Source organism: Cotesia typhae, unplaced genomic scaffold (assembly GCF_013202065.1).
Source record: "Cotesia typhae breed Kobodo isofemale line unplaced genomic scaffold, CoteBio_Ctyphae contig_59, whole genome shotgun sequence".
Taxonomy (NCBI): domain Eukaryota; kingdom Metazoa; phylum Arthropoda; class Insecta; order Hymenoptera; family Braconidae; genus Cotesia; species Cotesia typhae.
In genome coordinates this window covers 943,302-968,035 of record NW_027423761.1, presented here as the reverse complement: position 1 = coordinate 968,035, position 24,734 = coordinate 943,302, and the positions used below count along the sequence as shown (strand labels likewise).

Here is a 24,734-nt window from a genome sequence, read left to right as displayed (position 1 = left end):
AAAATAAAGATTAATAATAAATTTCGATAATTAAATACAATATTTTCAATTTTTTTTTTTAAAAAATAATATTAATGGGCCATAAAAAGTTTCAGTTCCGACGAAGAGATTCGAAAATTTTCATTGTCTAAAGATACATAGTTTTCGATGGAGATAATAATAGCACAGTAATAATAATAAAGTTCAAGATGCTGTAAGTATTATCATGGTAATTTGTTGGAAAGAAAGATTATTATTATATTGTTGTTATGGTGGTGAGTTTGTAAAGGGATAAGATAATAATAAACTAAGGGGTTGAAATCTTAGTACTAGTCTAAAGTCTCAAGTTAAAGGTGTATAGCATTGTACATAATGTAGGTACATTCGTACAAGATCTTGTGTTTCGGACATTGTCCATTGTCTTGTGTATTATTTATGCATCTAAATATGTCAACATGGCGGATATACACGCGGTTCATATAAGATTAAATTTATAAGCTACATACTACTAGACTTCAACTACTACTGGCTATTGTTTCGGTTTCTAATGGACTTTGTTCACTTTTTATTTATTGTATTTTTCTTTAGCATTGTCCGTGTAATTATTATTGTTATTTTTTATTTTTATTATTAAATCAAATAATAGTAGGCTTAACTTTCAATCCGACTAATTGATATAATATCAACTCTTATAATTTAAATGAAAAATATGAAAATATATCATGTAAACAAACTATTCGTAACGTGATTGGTCAAATATATCATAAGCATGAAAATATATGTAAACTCTATATTCAGGCGCGCGCTTGCGCACGCAAATTTGAATTCTAGTATTATTAATATAGTGCATGCCTTAAGCGCGAAGCGCGCAGGTATGCTCTACTCTCGCCTAAAAATCATGATTTCGATTAAAACGTGATTTTCATAATTTAAACGAAAAAAATTATGTATAAAAAGCATATTGAGATAAATAATAATAACTACAGAACATGTTAAAAAAATATTTTTATCGATTAAATAAGATTTCTCAGGAAAAACTCGTTTTTCTGACGAATTAAATGAATAAGAGCGTGGTATTCACAGGAACATTGGGCTTGATAACACCACAACTTTGTCAAAAATCATTTTCACGATTTAATTTTTTTTCGTTTTATTCCTTAGGAAATTTGCCAAAACCCTTGTGAAAATTGCGTGTCAAAATAATTCCATTTCAATACAGTTAATTTTTTTCGACTGTCAGTTTGGTGACTTTTTTTGCGATTTCGGCGGCCATCCACTTTTATAATTTAGATGAAAAATATGAAAATATATCATGTAAGCAAACTATTCGTAACGTGATTGGTCGAATATATAATAAGCATGAAAATATATGCAAACGCTATAGTAAGGCGCGCGTTTGCGCGCGCAAATTTGAATTCTAGTATGTATTATTTTTCATAAAATAGGATTGAAGTAACTATAAACAAGCAGAAACTATACATACATGATGGTATAAATTACTAACTGTTTTATCATCTGTTGAGATTTTTTTTAGCTCGACCTACAGAGGAGATAACACCACTCGCGGGAAAATTCAAATAAAAAAAAAGCGAATAAAAAAAAGTATAGAAATCTTTATGAAAAATTTAACAAATCGTAATGTAAACATTGAATCTAAATAATTTGTGTATGACATGAGCGCTTAAGGCATGCTCATTTGGATTTTCCAAACTTTTTAATATTTATATTTAATTTGAAAAAAAAAAAATTAATTATAAATTATCATTATTATTGTTATTAATAATTAAATTTAGCGAGCCTACTTATCCTTATTACACAATTTATTAAAAAAGACGTGGGCACGGATAATAAGAATAGAGTATATTCATACTAACGTGTTGCCAGGATAAAGTAAAAAATGGAATGTACATCTAGTCTAGGGTTAATTAAAATTAGAGAAAATATTTTTTTAAATTAACTAAAAAAAATATGAGACTATGCGTGTATATACTATTTTTTTTTCAGCGATCTCACATCTTTTCTTTATTTCCAACCCTTTTCTTTTCATAATGTAGTCTTACATTACTTACAAGCAACAAAAAGAAAACAGTAAATTAAAATAATAATAACCATAATAATAATAATGAGATAAAAAATATGTAATGAAAAATATGAGGGGGTGAAATGGTCTAAACTATATACAGATATTTACGTACTCGAGCTTTTAATTATACTCCAAGTCTGCGGATAAAAATAATACCGCGTATATAATTAACATCGTTGCAGTGCTTCGAGTACGTTATTTTTCATTTATTCTACATTTTTTTTATCATTTCTTCAACTAATTCTTTCGATGTTGTTTTTTAAAAATTATTAAATGTAGTGAAAAAGAAACTATTAAATCTAAAAGATAAAAGCAAGGGCCCCCTACTATCGACACTCTATTTAATTTTATTATTTCATTATTAAAATCTATTAATAATCACAATTGTCGATACAGAATTTATCAAAAATGTGAATTAAAATTTATTAACATAATAAATTAAATGAAAGCAGAAAAGAAAAAAATTTAACGACTCTCGATAAGATTTACGGAATAATACGCAATCATTGCGAAATGAGAATGAAAATCAGATGAATTCGTAACGATGTCGTTTATTATTTTAATTTTACGGTAAAAGCATCTACCTCCGTCATCAGCCGAGGTTCTATTTTAGCCCAACGTTCGTGAGATTGTAAATTAGCTTTATATTAGTTTGGAATAATTACAAGATGCCTCTTAGTAACCTGAAATAAAATAAAAGACAATTGGTGAAATAAATTGCTAAAATATTAATTTTAACTTTTGTGGGTAGGCATGAAATTGTGAAAAAAAGCCTCAAATATTTTTTTTCTTAAAAAAAAAAAATTATTCGCATAAATCTTCTAATTTAATTCCTACCGTTGATTTCTTACCACATAGTCCTTCCTTTTTTATTATTTACGATAACCACTTTTGTCCACTAAATTTCCAAATTAAAGAAGTTATTCCATTTGGGCACTTAGAGGAGTGTAAACTTTCGCATTCGGATTATCTTTGAAGCAAGCGCTGTCGTAGTAGACACCAGAAGAGGAAAAGAGCAGAGGGTAAGTAGAGTGAGTTTTTGGTGACGAAAGGGGTTAATTTAAAGTAATTTCTTGGTTTTAATCCTTTGTCTGTATTTTTCAAAAGAAATTAATTAAACTACTTCATTTAACAAAATTTTTGATTATACAATTTAAGGAAATTCGAGCGAATTTAATGGGAAAAATAATTTCCTACTTTGAGTTTTCGAATTGAGTATACGGATAAATAAACACGCGATTTATTTATTCCCAAAACTTTAAAAAGATTCACCGTTTAGTTATTTAGATATTAAATTTCAAAAGTCACATTTTTTAACTGATTTTTTGTTATGCTCGTTCCAAAAGTTCAACTTTTGAGCGCTGGTTAGCGTCCGTAAAGAGACTCTTTTCTAGAGACTCTACCTTACCGCTTTTTTTTATTGATCTCTATTTAGAGGCATTAATACATTAATTACCTTTTTTTTTAATTACTTATTGCATATAAAATTTTGGGCAATTTTTATTAACCTCTTTGAACTATTTTTCCGAAAATTAAAGTTATGAAACAGTTTAAAATTTAGTAAAGTCATAGTTGTTGGAAAAAAAATTAAAAAAGTTTTGCTGTAAATCAAAATAGGCCAATGGCCAATTTAAAAGTACAAGTGAAAAAAATCGTAATGACGAAAAAATAATTAAAATTTTATTTTTGTTATACTCGCTCCGAAAGTTCAACTTTTGAGAGCTGGATGGCGTCCGTAAAGCGACTCTTTTCTAGAGACTCTGCCATACCGTTTTTTTTTCACGGCCCAGGCCGTGAAGTTTTACCCCCTCCTTTTTTTTACAAACTTTTCGAGTACACCCAGACGAAATTGAGAGAGATTGTAAAAAAAAAGTCACATTCTAGTGTACCGACCAATGATTGTGAGTAAATTTTAAACAGTTACTATTGAGTGGTGCTAAGTATTTCTCTGCTGGCAGTTTATTATGAAGCGGACCTAATGTTAATAAAATAACAACCACGCAATAAATAAATATTAATAAAAAGATAATTAATATAAAATTAAGTTTTGTTGCCCTTGTGAAACTTGATAAAATTTAAATATGTCATTGTTTGGCTCCTATCCCTCAAAAGTATTAACTTTTGGAGCGATAATAACAAAAAATATTGTATGTCATTCGGCCGTTAAGTGGCGATTTTGACAACGACTTTTTTTCGATATTTACTTTAATGATTGTGACGCGAATGCTCGAAAACGAGCGTAAATTTCCGTCCTCGGCTACGCCTCGAACGTTAAAATTGTGCCCGTTTCAAACCTACCCGCCGCAAACCTTATGAGCTTAAGCTCATATCAAAATATCGTCGCTGTCAGAAAACCGGCACTTCACGGCCTTATGACATAAATATCTATTTCAATATTTAAAAATACAATAGATAATAATTTTCTCAAAGAACTGACTCGGTAGCTTCCTCAATAAATACATAATAAAATAAATAGTGTTTGGACATTAACGAAGATAACTCTTTGAGAAGACAGAGCAATAAAAATGATTCAAAGTTTCCCGCGTTATAGCAACGGATGCAAGTTCTGATGGTGTTGGGCAATGGCGGTAGATGATGACAATAGAGAGTATCTTTGTCTTCATATTCCCTTTCCGTTACTGCTCTCTTTGAACATAAAATATTCCTCGTTACGTAGTCGTCGTATCTACCCCCACTACCACCCTCTTACTGGCAAGCCGTGGAGTATATCCTCCAGCCCCTTGTGATACTTTTAAATCCCCGTACGTCCTCTTACTCTCTAACACCCTCAACATCCACAGCGATCTCTCAGCTCCCAGCTCCCTCCTCTTCTATCCCTTACCTTTGCTATGACGCCGTTAATTCAACCCCCACAAAAGCGACACTATTCTTTGCGGCCAACAAGATCGCGACACCTATCTTCCGGTTTCAAGAGAATGCACAAGCTAACTTTTATTATTTATGACTGATATTTCGCGAAGAGGTATGAGCTTCAGTTATTTTATTACAATTAAAATGGCTTTTACTTGAAAAATAAATTTTAAAGGGTATACTTTAATAAACTAATTTTTTTTTTTGTTGTGACTAGATACTTTTATACTTAAAAGTTGTGTTACTTTTAAATATTATGCTCAAAAAAATTTATTTAAATTTGTAACACTATCATTTTTACACTTTACAATTCAAGATATTTGCATGACATTTATTTCTTTAAATTTTACAAAAATTAATTATATTTAAGCCAATAAAATTTCATAATTAGTCATATAAAATAAATCAAATTTGAAAAAAATTTTTTTTAATTGAATTAAAAAATTAGAAGCGATTGTCGGCACTTAGCGCGGATTTTTGCAGAGGGATCTGGGCTTCTAAAATTTTTTTCTAAAAACTCCATTATACTGAATAGTATATGACACTTTTGTTATCAATGAAAAACGCTTGACTAATTTTTAATCCACAGATTAATTATTTATTTTTTCCATACTTTACACACTAGTCTTCGTTTTTCATCGCCCCAAAATCCTTGAATAAAATCTACCTAGCTACCCCTTATGATCATTTGCTAGAGGGTCTAAATTTGCATTTTATTCGTGTGGTCCAGGCAGTTTTCGTTTCTCCATTTGGATTCGCCAAATGCACGAACATTTATTTTAATTAAATTACTGTGTAGTAGCGTCGAACAACCCATTTCCTATAAATTATCCCTTTACCACACTCTTTTACGTCTAACCAACCAACGATATTAATGTAACTCGTTGACCTTTCTGTATTTTACTGTTCTTCTTCATTTTATACCATATAATTTTATTTATTCATATTATTAATTGTTTTTATTTTATTTTATCTCTTTGTAATAAATTCTCGAGTCTGAACTACTTTTATATTGTTACACACGATAATTACCAAGTGAATTTTTTTCTTGGTCGAAAATTAGAACGAGAAGATTTTCTTGGCTCAAGTGAACCTTTTTTTTTTTTGTGTAGCTTTTTATATTTATCATGTCTCATGATAAAATTATTTATTTGGTTATTATTATACATATAATCTATAATTGTATGAATGAAGAATGCAATATAGTTGAGCAAAAAACGGGTAAATTAACTGTAGAAGGAATTATCTCGGATACTCTCATGATAAAGGTAGTATCGAGGCAGAAAATTTGTTGACCGACTCAAATTACACTCTGCATGAAATTCAAGGTAAGTAAACGGCATATTGATTAAAATAAGTCAGCTAATTTAAATTCTTTTGTTTCAGATGTTTTATATGAACAGTAAAGTATTGTATTTACAAAGTAAATTTACAAATCTGGAAACTCAAATCATTTAAAAATTACCGGCGAATCAACGATGAGCTGGCCTAAAACATTTTAGAAATCCAATCCCTATGTTTCTATAGAGCGATATCATAAAAGATATAAATCTTTTCTTCTGACGTAAGCTGAAAAATTTTTTAAATATTTCGAATCAAGTGTCGCTTCATTAAATAGCTAAAATGTTAGAATGAAAAATCAATAAATTAATGAAGTGCAATATGTTAAAGCAGCTTGAAGATCATATAGTAAACTCACGAATGGTTTAGAGTGTGTGATGTGCAAACGTCGATTAATCCAATCAGCTAAGTGCTAATAACAACTAGGAAAATATAGATTTTTTTTCGATTCGCAACAACAAATGTTTCCATGGATACTTTGTGTACTTCACCGGCAATTTAATAAGCATCTGGGTCACTTGAAAGTTATCCTTTAAAGAGAGCGGACGCTTAAATTTTCTTGGGATGATGCGTAATCCGTTGATCTAATTGAATTTCAGTGCTTCATTCTGATTAATTGATGATTTCGTTGAATGTAAAGAAATTTGGTGTTGTAAAAATTGAAAATGTGGCGAGAAATAATTTTATGTAGCTTCGTTCTTGCGAACATGGTAGAAAGTAAAATAATAATTAACGACCCCAAGCCAGAAGATTCTTCAGAACGTCTTAGGCGCGTAAGTTTTATTGTTTATTTTATTAAAAAAAATCACTTTTATTTTGAATGAAAATTTATCGAAACAATTTTTAATAGAGGGAATTGGTCCAAACGTGTATCACGAATAATTCGAATCCAGTGATGATCTCTGAGGACTTGTTTGACAAGAGTTGGGACCCTGTTCGAAATTCGCTGATTGTAATCGACCGTGGATTTAATAAACAGATAACCGGTTTTCTTCTCGCGTATCCGACATATCTTCTTCCATTTGATTGAATCGATAATCTGAAACCGGTCATCAAAAATCTCCAAAAATCATAGTTCTGGAATATAAAATCACCATTTCTGATGGTCGGAGAAGAGTTGGGATGCCTCAGCGCCAGGAAGGTGCTGGAGTTCATGTGGAACCACGACTTGCTCTCTGTTTATTACTTGTGTGAGATGCAAAATTCGACGATGGTCTTTACGCTGAATCCTTATGCAAGATACGCTCCGGCACCGTGGAAACTGATTGACCAATTCGATGACAGTGACAAGAACCTGGTAGTATTTTCTCTCGAGTACACGAAAGGTACGTTTAATGTTGAATTTTTTTATTGTGAGCCAAAATTATAACTCAGTTCTCATTTTTAGGCTCAACAATTTGCAATAGCATCATCTTCGACAAGACAGATCATCTGGAGAATGCAGAAATAAAGTTTGTTCAATTGGATGAAGATAAACCATTTTCGGAAGAGGAAAATAGAGAATATGCCGAAAGTGTTGTGAAAATCGCATTTTTGATGGGAAAAAGTTTGCTGTTGATCATGTTTACAATATTGATGGTGATGATCAACATAAATCAGGTCTCTTTGGCTGTGATCAACAACTTTGGGTCACTGATGAAGACAAAAAATATCTTCACCCAATTTCTCTTCTAAAAATACAGAAATGTTTCGAAGAGGTGCAATCAAACTCCACAGTTGCTTGCATTACCGATACACAACGATCACTGTTTATATCATATAGAAAAAAAGTTTTGTATATGTCAACGGAGGCTATTTTTAAGAAGCAATCAGTTTATTGGGCCCGGAAGAACTGGCCTTTGAAGAAGAAGTTTGATAAAATGGCACTCAAAGCTTCTGAACCAGGAATGGGATTCCCAACATATTTTAAAAAACTGTATCTCGATCAGATAGTGGAACAAAAAGTAAAGAAGAAAAGGATTGAAGAGAGTGAAAAGTATGAGCAGTTTGATTATGATAATTTGATTTTTAGTTATTATTTCATAGGGTTTTTTGCTGCATTCGGAATTGTGATTTTCGGAATTGAGGTAATACTAGTCAGATATTTTGGTTTTTACAGACTATTCTAATTACGCGTACCTTACTAAATAAATTTGATTTCGTGTTTGATGTTGTTCATTGTTGTGTAGTGTGTTTTCAAATTTTAAATCCAATTAAGAAATGATTTTTCATTTGATTTGTATCTATCTAGCTTCGGTACTGTGAAATGAAAAAATTAATAAAATTTTTTTTCAAAAGTTTTGAAATATTATCATTCCGACTATACATTAACAGGAGTAACTACATTCCACCTTTCTTACAAATATATGCTTTCCGTCAACAGTTAAAAAAATACTGTACATACATTAGCTATACTAGCGTCATCTCTCTATCTCTTGGAGGTTTGTGCTCCCAGAAAATACGGGTAACAGGATTATAGAATACATTGCGAACAATGTGTACACTTGGTCCGCGATACACGATAACGATACCGTAAGCTACGGTCACACGTCATGCCCCCCTCCCATTTACCAGATGCTATTTCTAAACGTCACGCGCGCTATAATCTCTATGAGCACCTCCATGAGCTACGATTTTCATACAGGCACTCTCGTATATCCGTTAAATTTTTTCCACATCTTTCCCATTCTCATCCTCAGAGCCCTTGAAAACTAACGCCCGCTTCAGTTTTTCTCAACCCCCAGACCTCAATGGTCATACTTATACGACTATTTTATTTAAAAGGCTGCATTATTGTCCTTGAGATAATTTCTGTTATTTATTTTGTATGTTCAGAATAAAATTTCTACAACATTTCTAATTATTTACACGTGAAAAAAGTTATTCTGTTTTATTTCTGTGGCAAAAAATCTTTATTTATTCTAAATTCAAAATAAAAAAAACTCTCCATCTGTTCATTAGTTTTTAAATATTTCCGCTGCCAAATTGAGGCATTGATATTTTAAATTTCCCTATCAAGCTTGCCGGTTCTTCGATACTTGAATATTTAACCAGATCTATTTCAAACAAAAAAAAAAAAATTAATCCCTCAACAGTGACTTTTCACCGCGTATTTTATAATCGATTTTACTTGATACTAAATTCAATTCCCGAGAGACGGTGGCATTTGAACATCGAGAAAAAACTCGAAAATCGAGGGTTGCATTATTAAAATGCCACCCCCGGCATCTTTCTAAAATAACTGGGGGTAAGTGGGTTGAGTTGAAGCCAAAGTAGGGGTAGGACAAGGTAGATGGGGTGGTAATGCAAGCGAGCTCGTGTCACCTGAAAAGTATGTTGGAGAGTAATGTTGGAACACGTCAATAATTTAAAAAAAAAAAAAAAACGAGTTCTTTTCTTATCTCTGTATCTCTACTACGAGGAAATTGATAGGGCGAGTGTGGTCGGGGGTAAGTGGGATCGAGAGAATGGGTCGGAAAAAATTGCGTAAGAAGAGCTTTTGACTCGCAAGTTTTTTAATTTGATGCCATTCAATAATTTAACGTGCTTCTTTTGATTTACTGATCTACCTCAGGGGGTAAATTTTTTCCCATCATTATTATTATTCAAACTTTATTGCCGTTTTCCATCCCTCACATTGTCATGTCAATCATTTACGATTTACGTCTCTTTAACTTATTCTTTATGCACTTCAATTTACATGCCATTAAAATTTTATGTAGATGATTTGGATATTACTATCGATTGTATTCAATGATTCTTATCGTACGTATTAGCTTTATTGAATTATTAGTTACCAAAAATACGTTATTATTTCTATTACATTGGTCTTTAATTTCGTGGAGGTTGTCCACGGTTGTTGAGATTTATCTCTCTTTGTTGTTATTGATATTCCTCCTTCTTGAACCGAGCTTTTCTCAGTTCATCCATGTGTTTGGCCTCACCTTGGAGCCACCAATACTTTTCGTTTAATCGGTCTAAACTGTTTTGGCCCCATTCTGGTAGTCTCGTTGAATATACTAAGAAATTGGCAAAGATGTTTTCCATATCAATATATATGGCCTTTTTCGCGAAAAAAATTGCTGTTTTTTGGTTTTAAAAAGATAGTTTATTTATCATCTTTTTCTTTGTACATTATATAAGTAATAAACAGCCTTACAACAACTTAAACATTATAAATATTTTTTGGCTTGTCATCTGCTGATGCATCTAACCAAATAACAGTTTATTATTATTTTTATATCATTTAAAAGTAGTGTTATAATTAATATCAGTAACTTGTATAGCTGTGGTAAAAAAAAAATAAAATTTAAATTAAAAAAACCAATGCAACCTTATAGTATGTGTAAGAGGGAGAGGGAGAGAGAGGATTGGGAAGAGGAATAGAATAGGGTGTTGGGAACTATTTACAAAATTTACAATAATACATCTAATGTAATCAGTCTTAGTCTAATATTACTTTTGCTATCAAGTCAATCATTATCTACGTTGTATCCGTAGAACTGTTCTCTGTAGCGGCTGCTGTTGCTGTTTTTTTAATCGAGCACGTCGTTTTAACTCGTCCATGAATTTTGCATTTCCTTGCAACCACCAGTATTTTTCGTGCAGCCTATCCAGACAATTTATATCGTGTTCAGGTAGGGCCGTCGAATATACCCATTTTTCTCTCGGCGTGTTTTCTGGCTCCGTGTATATTGCCTTTCTAGCGCAATGACGTTGTAGATGGTATATTATGGGTATGTTATCACTATTTTGGGTGTATCCCAGTCTGTCTAGGTTTGTGAACAGTTCAGGCGGGGAGTAGTTGCTTCGAGCCATACGAAGTGTCGTTATAAAAAAAATTGCTGTCAGGATGGCCGAGCGGTCTAAGGCGCCAGACTCAAGGTTCACACCTTCTCCGCTAGGCGGAGCTGAGGCTTCTGGTCCTCTATGAGGGCGTGGGTTCGAATCCCACTTCTGACAAATTTTTTTTTTTTTTTTTACTTTCCGTTATTAAAATACACAAGTCGTGATTTTGAGCTTGTAAAGTTCAAAACTTGTTCGAAAACTTTCCAAGTGGTGTGAGCTTAAATATATCAGATCCCGTGGATGGCCTGCAGGGTTAAACATCTTTTAGATTGTTTTCTTGGAAAAAGCCATAGAGAGCTATGACGGGAAAAAATTGCTCTTTCGATCCAGCTAATTTTTTTGACTAACGTCAACAATAATAATAAAAAAAGAAAAAATTAAAAATAAATCATCTATCAACCAAAAAATATTTTTTATTCTGATTTCTTCAATAGCAAGACTAAGGTGGGCTATTTTTTGTAGATGAAACGAAGCAAAAGAAAAAAATAGAGCTAAAGGGTCGTTTCCAAGTCTTCGGAGGGCGAAGAGAATTTAAAAAGGTCGGAGGTAGTACGGGATTAGTGGGATGAGAGTAAAGGGGTGAAAACTCGCGGTATCGGTGCGGCTTCAATACCCTCGATACAAAATTCTTTTCATAGTTAAACTTGAATACGTATAGGAAATAGGTATATTGAAATGAAAGGCTGCCAGATTCACTGAATTCTATACTTGTACACTGAGAGGGTGGTATAAGCCCCCCTATTACCCTTGTGTATATATAACGATCTTTCTAAATGTACGGAATAACGTTTGCAAGGGGCTTATAAGCTCGAGCACCCCTGTAATGAAAGATTAATTATTCAATCGAAATCAACCGTGGACCGAGCGTTCAAAAACCTATCCCAACTCCCGCAGACTTCTACTCGAGACGTCACTACTCCTTTATCTCTTTTATCCCTTCTGCACATCATTTTCACTCTATCCTTTTTCTCCCTCCATCTACTGCGTCCCTTCCTAACGTTTTCCATTTCTAACGTTCATAGAATAGGAGGCGGCATAAATACTTAAAAAAAAAAAAAAAATACCGGATAAATTTTTTTTCCCGCAAAATTTTTTTTTCTTTAGTGGATTATTCATCGACGGCTTCACTAATTAATGCAATTCGCTTTTAGATAGAAAATGAGACGTACTTACTTTTTTAGCAGCTAATAATCAGAGTGTGATGATGATGATGATGACAGTGATGTAGAAAATGGTAATGATGATGATGGCTAAGATGATGATGATGGTTGAGATGATGATGATGATGACAGTATTGTCGAAAATGATAATGACGATTATGATGATGGTGATGATGGTGATTACGATGACAGTAATGTTGAAAATAATAATGACGATGATGATTATACTATAAAAATATTTTAGATATAAAAAATTAAAGTAAGAAGGTGATCATCCATACACTTGTCCAGCATCGAAGAGAAAGATAAAATAAAGATAGTAATCCCTTGAGGATGGACCGAGATTCCCTGCACTTGATCGCTTATATAGACGCGCCCGTATTTGATTGTTTAATTAGTAAGATGACCTTCGAATTTCTCTAGAGACAACGGGATAAAATTTAGTTTATACTAGAGTGTAGAAACTATCAACTATCGAAATTCTCAAGGACTTTGGAAGGTATCAATTCATAAGAAACAGTCTCTCATATCTTCTAGCTTCAATGGAAAGAAACTAAAATGTAGACAAAATTTGATTACTATCAAATTCTTCTGTATGTTTAACGTACAAGAGAAACGCAATCTATAGTTTCAAGTAAGTGAGAATCTCCGTACAAGTTAGTAGTCTCTATCCCGGTGTCCTCTTAACTCTTGTGTCGTTCTGAGTCGAAGAAACGTATTTAAAGCGTTGAGCCGACGGTTTGAAGTCGGAGGAAGGGTGTTGTTTGGGTGAATTGTGAATTTCCAGTGTATAGGGGTATTAATTCCTATCCTCAATTACCCTTTGTCTTGGGCACAGCTTGGTCCACTTGTTAAGACACCACTACTGTTTGTCTTGAGATACAGCAGATAGTACTAAGGAACAGAGAGTAGTCGGGGATGTTTTGGGGTAAGAAGACTAAGAAAGAGGATGCGTGGGTAGGAGAGTTTACTGGTGTGAGTTTCTGGAGTCGGGAATACCAAGTGGTCGGTAAGGTTATTTCCGGGGGCTGGTAAACATACGTCTGCTAACCCGAAACGTACTGCTATGCCATATACTACTAATCGTTGTGGTAACCGAATTCATGTTATATGCTGTTAAGTAATACAACTGCTTTTATTTAATTCTGTTTTCTGGATTCTAAAGCGTCTCAACGATCAGCTGATTTTTTATTGAAGAAAATTTGTTTTTCCGTAAATCACAGAATATTTCGATAAATCTATATATGCAAGCCTTGAGCGCTTATGTCATACTTAAAATAAAAATCAAAATCTATTCACCTTTAAAATTTAGTGTAGTTACATTATTGTGTTTCTTGTTTGCAAAAAAAAATATTCATGTCGATAATAACTGTATCGTGACTGGAAATAGCGCGATAGATGTTTGTCTGGAGAATTTTTTGAAGTACCAGGTAATTATCGGCTGGATATAAACGCGATCTCATTCTCTGGCTCTGTTATTCTCCTCCTTCTAAGCTCACCCTCTTAGGATCCGTGAATCATTCTTGATAAACTACTTATTTCCGTATTTTTCCGGATAACACGAATCCATAGATAAAAAAAAAAATGATAAGTATAAATCGAAACAGTATTACTTTTTTTACCTTTCATTGCGGAGAAAAGTGGATATTGGAAAAGTATTACATCACGCTAAGCGTCGATCAAGTTGATAATTGAATTGGTTGTTATTCCATTCTATTATAGTATAATAGTATTGATGCTTACAACATAATAATAATTAAAATTATCACAATGATTGAGATGATCAAATAAAAATTTTGGAAATTATTTTTATCAATTCGATTTATGCTACCCAATAGATGCTGAACTCTTGTGAGAAACAGAAGTACTACGCACGACTATATTTCACCCTTAAATATGCCGATATAAAGCTGCAGGCTTTATATGGTTATAATGTCTTAATTATTTTTAAGAATTCAAATTTTTTACTGCCTACTAAAAAACATTAAATTTTACAATTGTTCAATGAAACGTTTAAAATACGTTTAATTGGACTTTATCGCTGATTTCGCTACGTAGTATTGATTTAAAAGAATTTCTTTTCACTTCTATTATCTTCATGCAGACACACTTATCAAATAAAATTAAGCGATATAAAAAAATAATAAGTTGTAAAGCAATTATTAATGTCTGCAAACATGCAATACAGTATACTGCATTGAACTTTTTGGCCGCACGCAAATAAGCCATATTCAAATATTCTTTATTTTTATTTTATTACTCTTTATTCCAACTTATCTCCTTTAGAGCTTCGTTTTAAAAATATTGACAATAATTATAATAGAGACGGAAAAAAAATATATTAAACAGTTTATGATGCGGCGGACGGATAAAGCGGATAAAGCAGAGAAGGGGGTTGAAAGTTAAGTATTTGTTCAAGTGAGGGATGAAATCTGTTTCTTTACAGAGTAAAGAATATCAATTGTTAGAAATACAAAAGCTCGAATTTCCGTCATAGAATAAGAAGAATAAGAATAAGAATACGAAGGAGGGATGCGAGGGGTGGATCGGGGTGAAAGAAGAGTAGAAGGGGTTCGCGATTCTTGGTTGTGCAAACTAAATTCTTAAGAGAATTTAACCGTTTGAATAGCTCGCAAATCCATTGCAAATGTTTACACGGTATTTTCACCATAGCTGTTACACCATTGACTTCTTATTCTTATTCTTTAGGGAGAAATGATTTTCTTACTTGACGTATTACCTTTTATTCTCTTTCGTGTTTCATTTTTTTTTTTTTTTTTTTTTTTGACTGAAAGATACGATTTCTTTGTTTTTTATCAAATAATTACACTACTGAGTTTGATCTTTATTCTTTGACGTTTCAACGACATTTGATAATTAAGAAGGAAAAATCTGAACCGTAAATGATTTTTCTCAGTCAATTTTGGAGTGGGATCTAAAGAACTCGTTCAAGATAATTATCGGGAAGATCTCGACGTTTTGATGTAAGTATGTGACCCGCTTATAACTTTTGAACGGCTTGACCGAATCGAACAAAACTAGTGGGGTTCCAAAGAGCATCATCAAACTTAGATTTTCTGAAAATTTGAACCGATTCGGACCGGTAGATTTGGAGAAAACTCAAAAAAACCTCAAAAAACTACGAAAAATTTCGTTTTTAGATGTAGTTTTTTTTTTTTTTTAATAACTTTTAAACGGCTGTATCGATCGATTTCAAAAACTAATCAACTTTTAACCTTGTAAAACCACGTCGATTGCCGCTAATACGGTCAAAATTGGTTGATTCGTTCGAGAGATATCGTGAACGAAAGAAAACCGAAAAAAGTGTTTTTTCGGAATTACTCCGAAATTTCTCGTTCGATCAATTAAAACTTAAAGATTCTTCATGATGCTTAAAAAACTTCATTGATTGCCGCCAATCGCGTGAAAATCGATTCATCCATTCAAAAGTTATTGCAGTTTGAAATTTCAAAAAATAGTGTTTCAATAAACTTTCATCAGACTTTTGAGCTCGGAGTGCTTATAAGCATAGAACAGCTATCTTTTTGAGCTCGAAGAGCTCAAAAAATGAATTTTTGCAATTTTGAGCGTTTAAGTATGAAATTCGCGGGAAGTTGCAGGGATGGTCTTTAGGGTCAGCCGTTTTCCAAATTTTTTTAAATGGACAATTCTATAATAGATTCGTTTAATATTAGAGAAAAGCATTGTTTATGAATCGGAACGATTATAATATATAAATTTATCGATATTAATGAAAAGAATATTAAGATACACTGTTTTTGTTACAGTTTGTTTACATATTAGTTTTTATTAATTATTGTTATCGTTACAGGTGAATAATTTGAAAAATATACATTATAATTATGACTAATTATAATAGTAACGTCAATATGGGATAATAAATTATATTTAGCTGCATGTAGGGACTTCAATATCATAGCAATTCATACCGGGGCAGCATTTGTCGTACAAGCACTAAATAAAACATACTAATTGGTTGATTATAATTTCTAATTGATTATTAATAAAATATTTCTATAAAAATTGATAATCGATACAAATAATACAGAAAAAAAATTGCAATTACATAAATGACATTGAATAATATGTGCGTATTTGCCACGTTCTGCACAACCCATTACAGATGAAGAAATCAATATATTTGCGAGAACAACAATCAAAACAATCAACGCAAAGAACTTTGACATTTTAAGATTTTTAATAAATTGATTGGACTATAAAAATAATTCAATAGAAAATTATAAATACTCTCAGTCGATAAAACTCGTGTATGTATTTTTAATTCATTTATGAGAATAATTAATTAACATTTACACACCGTTTTGAAGCGCAGAAAGCAATAGGCGATGTTTTAGACTAACAGTCGAAGACAAATCCCAATAATTTTGGTGCCGGTTTATATATTGTACTTATCAGGATATTATTATTTATTATCATTATTGTTCAGTGTTACTGACAAAGTCTCATCGCTTGTTTTGTTATAAACCATTGATATATATTTTCTGTTTAAAGTTATCAAGTAATTTCCGCCAATATTTTAGGAAGTAATAAATAACTCAAAATAAAAAGTAGATAGTGGGCTTGACAGAACGTAATTGTACTGACGATAGACAAAAATTATGTATTATAATTACAATTACGCAATTTTTAATAACTTAATTATCCACGTCATTCATTTCGTTCAGTATGAGAACGGTTATATCACTTACATCATCATTTAATTGGACGCAAGAAAATAAATTTTTTTTTCCATAAATTTAAAAGTTTTTTCCGCAGAATTTTTTGCTGTATATGAGTAATGAAAATGAGATATACATCTTCTAAAGTATTTTTAAAAAGTTTGGAAAATCCAAATGAGCACGCTTTAAGCGCTCATGCAATACACAAATTATTTAGATTGAATGTTTACATTACGATTTGTTAATTTTTTCATAAAGACTTGTATACTTTTTTTTATTCGCTTTTTTTTTGTTTGAGTTTTCCCGCGAGTAGCGTTATCTTCTCTGTAGGTCGAGCTAAAAAAAATCTCAACAGATGATAAAACAGTTTTATCAGAATTATTTCAATCCTATTTTATGAAAAATAATACATATGGCTGCCGAAATCGCAGAGAAAGTCACCGAACTGACTGTCGAAAAAAATTAACTGTATTGAAACGGAATTATTTTGACACGCAATTTTCACAAGGGTTTTGGCAAATTTCCTAAGGAATAAAACAAAAAAAAAATTAAATCGTGAAAATAATTTTTGACAAAGTTGTGGTGTTATCAAGCCCAGTGCTCCTGTGAATACCACGCTCTTATTCATTTAATTCGTCAGAAAAACGAGTTTTTCCTGAGAAATCTTATTTAATCGATAAAAACATTTTTTTAACGTGTTCTGCTGTAGTTATTATTATTTATCTCAATATTCTTTTTATACATAATTTTTTTCGTTTAAATTATGAAAATCACGTTTTAATCGAAATCATGATTTTTAGGCGAGAGTAGAGCATACCTGCGCGCTTCGCGCTTAAGGCGTACAATAAGTCAAACTACTATGGATAAGCCAGTGGCTCAGGTAGTATAGAATTTGAATTAAAAAAATCCTTCTGCAATTTTTAAAATTATTTTTCTTTGTCCGCAATTGTCCTTGAAATTTAATTGAAATTATTCAATAATTCATATTTAGAATACTCAGAGGAGTATTAAATTAAATAAATTTGATATTCTGGTCTGAGAGACTGCAAAGATAATAGAATTGATTAAACCGGTGCTAAAATAAAATCAAGCTTTAACGAAAATGAAATCTCTATTTTCAATCAACATAAACTATAACTCTTTACCCTTTAATACTATCTTTACTGGATCATATTCCCTGACGTCCAGTCTCAATGCTCTTTCATTTAAGCTTATACACTCTCACTAAGTAGCTTCTATACTTACTAATCTATGCAAAAACCGGAATATCTTGACTCTCATTCTCTCAGGGAACCTTTTTCGTTCATCTCTATCTTCAACCCTTTTCATTTTCATCCCGTTTCACTCGACAAATTATTTCCGGCATTAAAAATTCAATCTATTTCCAACAGAAATGATTTTTATGCATACAAAACTATATATAAAGTAAAAATTAATTATTTATGTTAAAATAATTACCAGGATTTATTCAGAAAACTAAAAAATTGTTTAAAAAAAAAATAAAATATGGGTGTGGCATTTTTATTTTAAAGAACGTACTTATCCAGAGAAGAAGGAGAATCAAGATAAAAAAAAAGGCATACAAGCTTACGTATATAGCAAAAAGGATAAGAGTTTAAAGTGGCGAAGGTGGAACCGGGAAAAAAGTACGGAATAGAATGGAGTAAAACATAGGTAGATATAAAACATACTCAGGTACATCAATAATATAAGTTTGCATACGAAAACCCGAGTGGGGATATCCCCGGATGTAAAAGAGGTAGATGTAGATTGTGGATGGAGAAGAGGATGTAGATGGAATGTGGGAGTGATGTAGGAGACTACCAACCTCCAACTGGAGAAGTGGAAAAGGATTCAAAGGAGGGTCCAAAGGATAACGAATATGACATCAATTTTAAGGCACCGGGGAAAGAGAAAGCAATCAACCGCTAGTCCTGGACATTTCATCCTCTTTTTTAACCCTTTTCTCGCTTCTTTCTTCACCCACCTACCCTTAAACTTTTATACCCTTTCACTTTGCTCCCTCTCTTGTTTCACCCCTCTGCGCTACAAAGACTCGATGACGGAACTCACTGCGGTCGCCAAACCGAGAGTAGCCACCCCTTTTGATTCTGACCGCTCTATTGTCGGTCTGGCTGACTTTAGTTTTTTACAAGCAAGATCAATTCATGCTTTGGAGAATGAGGAAAGGTAGGCAATTGATAAATAGCGTCTTGAATGCCAATAGATTTTTTTTAACCTTTTTTTATTAGCTAAGAAATTTTGCAAGTAACAATAATTGTTAATTTTTAGTTCAAATTCAAGTCAATTTTTAACTTCCCGCTAAGAAAATTGAAAATTTTCAAAAATCCGGAAGTTATTGTTTTTACCCTGTTTTCCGAAAATCGAGTTTTCATCAGATCTTGACGTTTTGAGGTCCTAGGAAGCTTCCTTGACTATTCCCGCGATTTTGTCTGTATGTATGTATGTATGTATGTATGTATATGTGTGTATGTATGTAAACCTCTCATAACTTTTGAACGGCTTGGCCGATTTGATCGCGGTTGGTGTCATTTGAAAGGGCTTGACCAAACTTAGATTTTGAATACAATTTGGACCGATTCCGACCAGTAGATTTTGAGTAATCTTAAAAAAACTACGAAAAAAAATTTTTTCAAATCACGATTTTTTTGAATAACTTTTAAACGGCTCGATCGATCAATTCCAAAAACTAATCAGCTCTTGACATCGAAAAACCACGTCGATCGCCACCAAGCCGGTCAAAATCGGTTGATTCGTTCGTGAGTTATCGTTGACGAAAGAACTCGAATAAAAGCGTTTTTTTCGAATTACACCGAAATTTCCGGTCTTATCAATTTGTGTTTAAAAATGTATCATAGGATTTGAAAAACTGCGTCGAATGCCGCCAACCGCGTGAAAATCTGTTGATTCATTCAAAAGTTATTGCGGTTGGAAAATTCAAAAAATAGTGTTTTATTAAACTTCTATCAGACTTTTGAGCTCGGAGAGCTCAAAACTACATCAAAATTATATTTTTGAGCTCGAAGAGCTCAAAAACGTAATATGTGCAATTTTGAGCGCTTAATTACGAAAGTAGCGGGAAGTTGCAGGAATTGCCTTCAGGGTCAACCGTTTTCCTAATTTTCTTTTGTTGTAATTCATTAATTTTCCAAAATTCGTTAAAATAAACTTGAACCTTCAAGCTAGAAATCAATTATCAAAAGATACAGTTCACAGTGATAAAATGTAAAAAGAATCAGTTAAAAGCTCACGGCGCATTAGATATCTGAGGATGAGATGGATCCAAAGAAGGGGTTGAGAATCGGAAGGAATAGGAAAAGGACTTTGGGGTCAACATAAAAAGCTCGAAATGGTGATATGACTAAAGGATTTCAGACGAAGATAAAGGTGTAGTCGTGTGTTCTTGATGATATGCGGAGAAGCGATAGAACCCACAAATACGAATATGAGAATTAAATCCGTTGAAGAAATTAAAGCATAAAACCATAGTCACATGTATGCATGTCATCCATATAGTTATTCGTGTGAGCTTACTCGGACTCGTCCACTCTTTTCTCTAGATACGTTGGTTCTCGTTGAGTACCGTGAGCACGGGCTGGCGCAAATATCGAGGATCGGATCTACCCACCAGCCCCATCCTCGTCTTCAATCCCCTATCCTACGAGCCTCCCTCTTCATCATCTATCCCGGCTAACCTTTAATACTACCTTTAGTCTCTTTCATATATATGGATATATTATATATGTACATCTACGGTGGTCATCCGCTTCAAGCTAAAGTCAGACGCTCGTTCGTTTGAATCCGTTTCACTATCTACGGCTTCGGGTATCTCATTATCATGGAGTTTTTTTAATGGGAAAAATTGTTGGAGAGTATTAATGAGATTTTTTTATGTATTTCCTTTTTTAATTTATGATCACGGTGGATTAAACAGAATATTTTTAAGTCAATAATCTCGTATTTATTTTCGAATATTTTCTCAGTAAATAATTTTTTTGGGTGGTACTTACTTTTTTTCGAAGAGCTTTCAAGAGTTTTTGTGATAAGAGAATTAATTTTAACAATGGGAAAATTTTTTCTAGTCTGGATGATTCCATTTTATATTTTTTCATATCTTGTACCATTTGTTCGCGCTGATCATACATAATCAATCTATCATATGAATTTTTTATCAATAAAATTATTTAGACGATTTATACACTTTTTACACAAATTTTCTATTAATTATTTATTTATCTTGATATTTGAAGGTCAGATAAAATTATTGTGCAAATAATTACTCAAACGCGTGGTGCTGAACATAAACAAGTTATCTTAGCTTATATATTAAAGCATAAATCATATTGCTCCTGATTAATCATCTAAAAATCAAAATTTCAAAATGCATCATTGTCAGTTGTCGAAAATCACAGTTAGGCATATCTCTATGACAGAGTCAGCAATATACCAGTTGGCACTCGGTGGCGTGTCTGTATATCAATCACTTCATACCTCATACTATCTTCATTTCGCGAGCAACCCCTTCTAACAATGTTCGACCCCTACCACTCTGGTTTTCCCCTCGCACTTCTACACTCAGCTTACCAGACTCCTAACACGGTAACTCGCATTCACTTGTCCGCAAATAACTCACATACCCTTCAAATATTTTTTTTTTTTTTAAATTCCGTTGCACTATTTATTTATTAATCATTCTTAAATTTTGGTTCAATATTATTTGATTTTTCCATTTGACATGTTAATCAATAAAAATGTTCATTAAAATTTACTTATATCGAGAAATTTAATTTTTTGGAGTAAGAGAAAAATTTTGTGTCGAAGAAAAAAATTTTTTACTTCATTATATTTAATGGCTAATGTATTAAAATAAAGATTAATGATACATTTCGATAATTAAATGCAATATTTTCGATTTTTTTTTAAATTTTCCTGAGCTAGGCCATATTATCCAGTGCCTAATTTGTAAACACATATTTTTGATTTATTATGCACAGAAAAAAATAAATTTAAATCAAGAAAAAAATTTTTAAACCAAGAAAATAATTTTGAAGAGTTTTATTGTCTTGTATCAAGATTTAAAATTCTTGAATCAAGTAAAATTTACTTAAATAAAGAAAAATTTCTTAGTTTAAGAATTTCTTCACTCAAATCAAGATAAAATCCTTCAAAATTATTTTCTTGATTCAAGTAATTTTTTTTTTTGTGTGTGCATTAGTTAAGTCAATTATTAGATCATTAACTTTTTTAACCTGTCAATAATTGGGTATCAGGCGTTTTGATCCTCTGACAAAATATCCCCAAAATAAATATCCCTGAAACTTAATAACTCCGAGGGTTAATATCACTGCGATAGAATATTTAAATATATAAACATTAATCTTTTTAAGATTAATAATATCGAATAAATAAACACAAAAATCGTTGTTAATTATTATTTTGAAATGTTTCATTGAAAAATTTAATTATTTAAGATATTTTGTCTGGAGATATTTACTTTGAGAATTTTTTGTCCAGGGATCAAGACGAATGGAACCAATAATTGGTGTATTCAAGCAATCAATTAAATTATTTAATAAATTCACTCAAACATAATTAAAAAATCTGAATTTAATAAAAATCTACTTTAATTTCAATTGTAAAATTTTTTAATTATTTTGTTATGCTTTAAATAAAATTCTCTCTACAGTTACATTGAAGGTATGAAAACATGCATCATACTCATTATTGAAGTTGATAAATAAACAAAAAAATAATAGAATTTTCATTATTATCGTTGATATGTGGGAATATTTTCATAGTATTTATATTTTCCTTTAATTTTTTTTCTATTTTAAATAAAAGAACGACGAGACGATAATAATCAGAGCATAAACAGCACGGCTTTTAAAAAAATCACTACTGCAGAGGTGATTATTTGTCGCAGTGATAATGACGCGAGTATAACATTTTTTTTTTCTAATCATCAGTGATATACATATATGTTTATAAGTATAATATAAATACATGCATATTATGTGTGATGTATCATTAAGTGTGATACTTTTGTCTGGATTCAGTTGTGAAAAATCCATCCATTCATTGCAGAGATTTTTTTCTGCACGTGTTACGTCTCCTTCATTCTTATACTTTTATTTATGTATGAATATATAGCTGTATATTTGTCATTTTAATATATATAAATATCATTTCATTGAACGGAATATTTAGTAGTTTAAAATCGTCCGGTCTGTTCTACAATAAAAAAAAAAAAGGAAGGCTTCGGGGGATGACGAATAGTCAGTTGCTTTTACAGTCCAATAGAGTACACGGGGTGGATTGTAAAGCCGGGTACTGTGGGACGAAATACGCAACTTTTTCTTTTGCTCTTCCTTGAGGATCTTTATTTATATAGATATAAATATACAAGTATATAAGTAGAGATGAACGATTTCTGCGTCTACGACGAGCCAATCTTTTGGAAAACCACCCTCTCTACTATGATAGAACTCTAAAGGAGCGTGATATTTATAGGGCGGATTTACGTATAAAGTCGTGGATAACATTCGCTTTTGCTACGGTTTTGTCATGGGTATACCGCAAAAATAAGTTTACATTTAATATTTTACTGTCTTTAAATTTCGTGGATAAAATTATATTCATATTGTTCAAAAATAACCAAAGTAAAAGCCCCTACTATTGACACCCTATTTAATTTTATTATTTCATTATTAAAATCTGTTAATAATCACAATTAAAGTATTTGAAACTAGAAAAAAAAGTAATCTGTGTACTTATGTACACGCGTCAGAAGTAATACTTCTTTGGTATATAATAAAAAAAATTTTAAAGAAAAAAAAAATGCAAAAATGATCGAAGAAAAATGTTAAATACAATCAAAAAGATTTTATTATAATAAAAATTTAGCTGTACCGTATAAATATAAAATCATTAATTATCATACGAATTTAATTCAATATTATTTAAGATTTTTCTGAATCAACTAATTTTGGAATTGCAAAGTATCAATAGTTTACAATCGATAATTATAAAATATTTTAATTATTTATTTAAAATATATGTTTCTTATAAAATAGTTCATTATTTATTATTTATTACCTAATGATAATATCTTTTTAATTAATATTCATTAAAAAATAATATTAATTACATGAATTACAAAGACAAATATTGTAGTACGAAACTAGATTTTGTTTCCAATAAAATTCTAGAAAATTATTAAAATGGTCTATGATATAAATTAAAAAAAATATGGATAGAATTACTAGATTCGATAAACAAAATGATTAAGTCTGTATTAAAAAATTATGAACTCAATAAAAAGATACCTAAATATAATAGAAGCTACAATATTTATATTTTAGTTCAAATATTTTAATTCATGAAATTATTATTATTTTTGAAAAAATATTAATTAAAAAAAAATTATTACCAAGTTAAATAAAAACTAAAATATTTAATTGACCATTTTTTAGAATTGATTATTAATATGAATAATATATTTCATATTAAATGGTATTTCTATCGAATTTGAAAATAACAACATTTCGTTGGATACTTTGCGACTAGCCTGTATATGAGTTAACTTAGTCATTTAAAAAAATATATACTTTTAATTCTATTCTGTGGCCAACTTCAACCTGTTACTTTTGTGTTACAGTGATGCTCGCTCATCTTAAAATTTCACTCTTATCATTTTTTCATAATGCGCCTAAAGAAGTATAACTTCAAAAATTGCTAAAAAAAACCTGGTGA

The 24,734-nt window shown here is 31.3% G+C and overlaps 1 protein-coding gene and 1 non-coding gene across 3 annotated transcripts; both read left to right on the top strand.

Moving 5' to 3' along the window:
- The first annotated feature begins 6,036 nt into the window (after window positions 1-6,036).
- On the top strand, window positions 6,037-8,481 carry LOC141532196 (uncharacterized). Of its 2 annotated transcripts, none has more exons than XM_074250421.1 (4): window positions 6,037-6,497; window positions 6,608-7,047; window positions 7,125-7,599; window positions 7,662-8,481. In XM_074250421.1, exons 3-4 carry the CDS (start codon window positions 7,377-7,379, stop codon window positions 7,946-7,948), a joined length of 510 nt encoding a protein of 169 aa, XP_074106522.1. In that variant the 5' UTR covers window positions 6,037-6,497; window positions 6,608-7,047; window positions 7,125-7,376; the 3' UTR covers window positions 7,949-8,481. The 2 variants fall into 2 exon arrangements, with proteins under 2 accessions (XP_074106522.1, XP_074106523.1); XM_074250422.1 differs by having other exon boundaries at window positions 6,209-6,261; window positions 6,320-7,047.
- Window positions 8,482-11,099: 2,618 nt separating this feature from the next.
- On the top strand, window positions 11,100-11,215 carry Trnal-caa (transfer RNA leucine (anticodon CAA)). The gene is made up of 2 exons: window positions 11,100-11,137; window positions 11,171-11,215. It is a non-coding gene; the product is annotated as a tRNA-Leu (tRNA).
- The last annotated feature ends 13,519 nt before the right edge of the window (window positions 11,216-24,734 follow it).

Coding starts and splice junctions, on each gene's coding strand:
- LOC141532196 (XM_074250421.1), top strand. CDS start 7,377: ATGGTCGGAGAAGAGTTGGGATGCCTCAGCGCCAGGAAGGTGCTGGAG. Junction 7,600..7,661: donor TTCTCTCGAGTACACGAAAG/GTACGTTTAATG, acceptor TCTCATTTTTAG/GCTCAACAATTTGCAATAGC.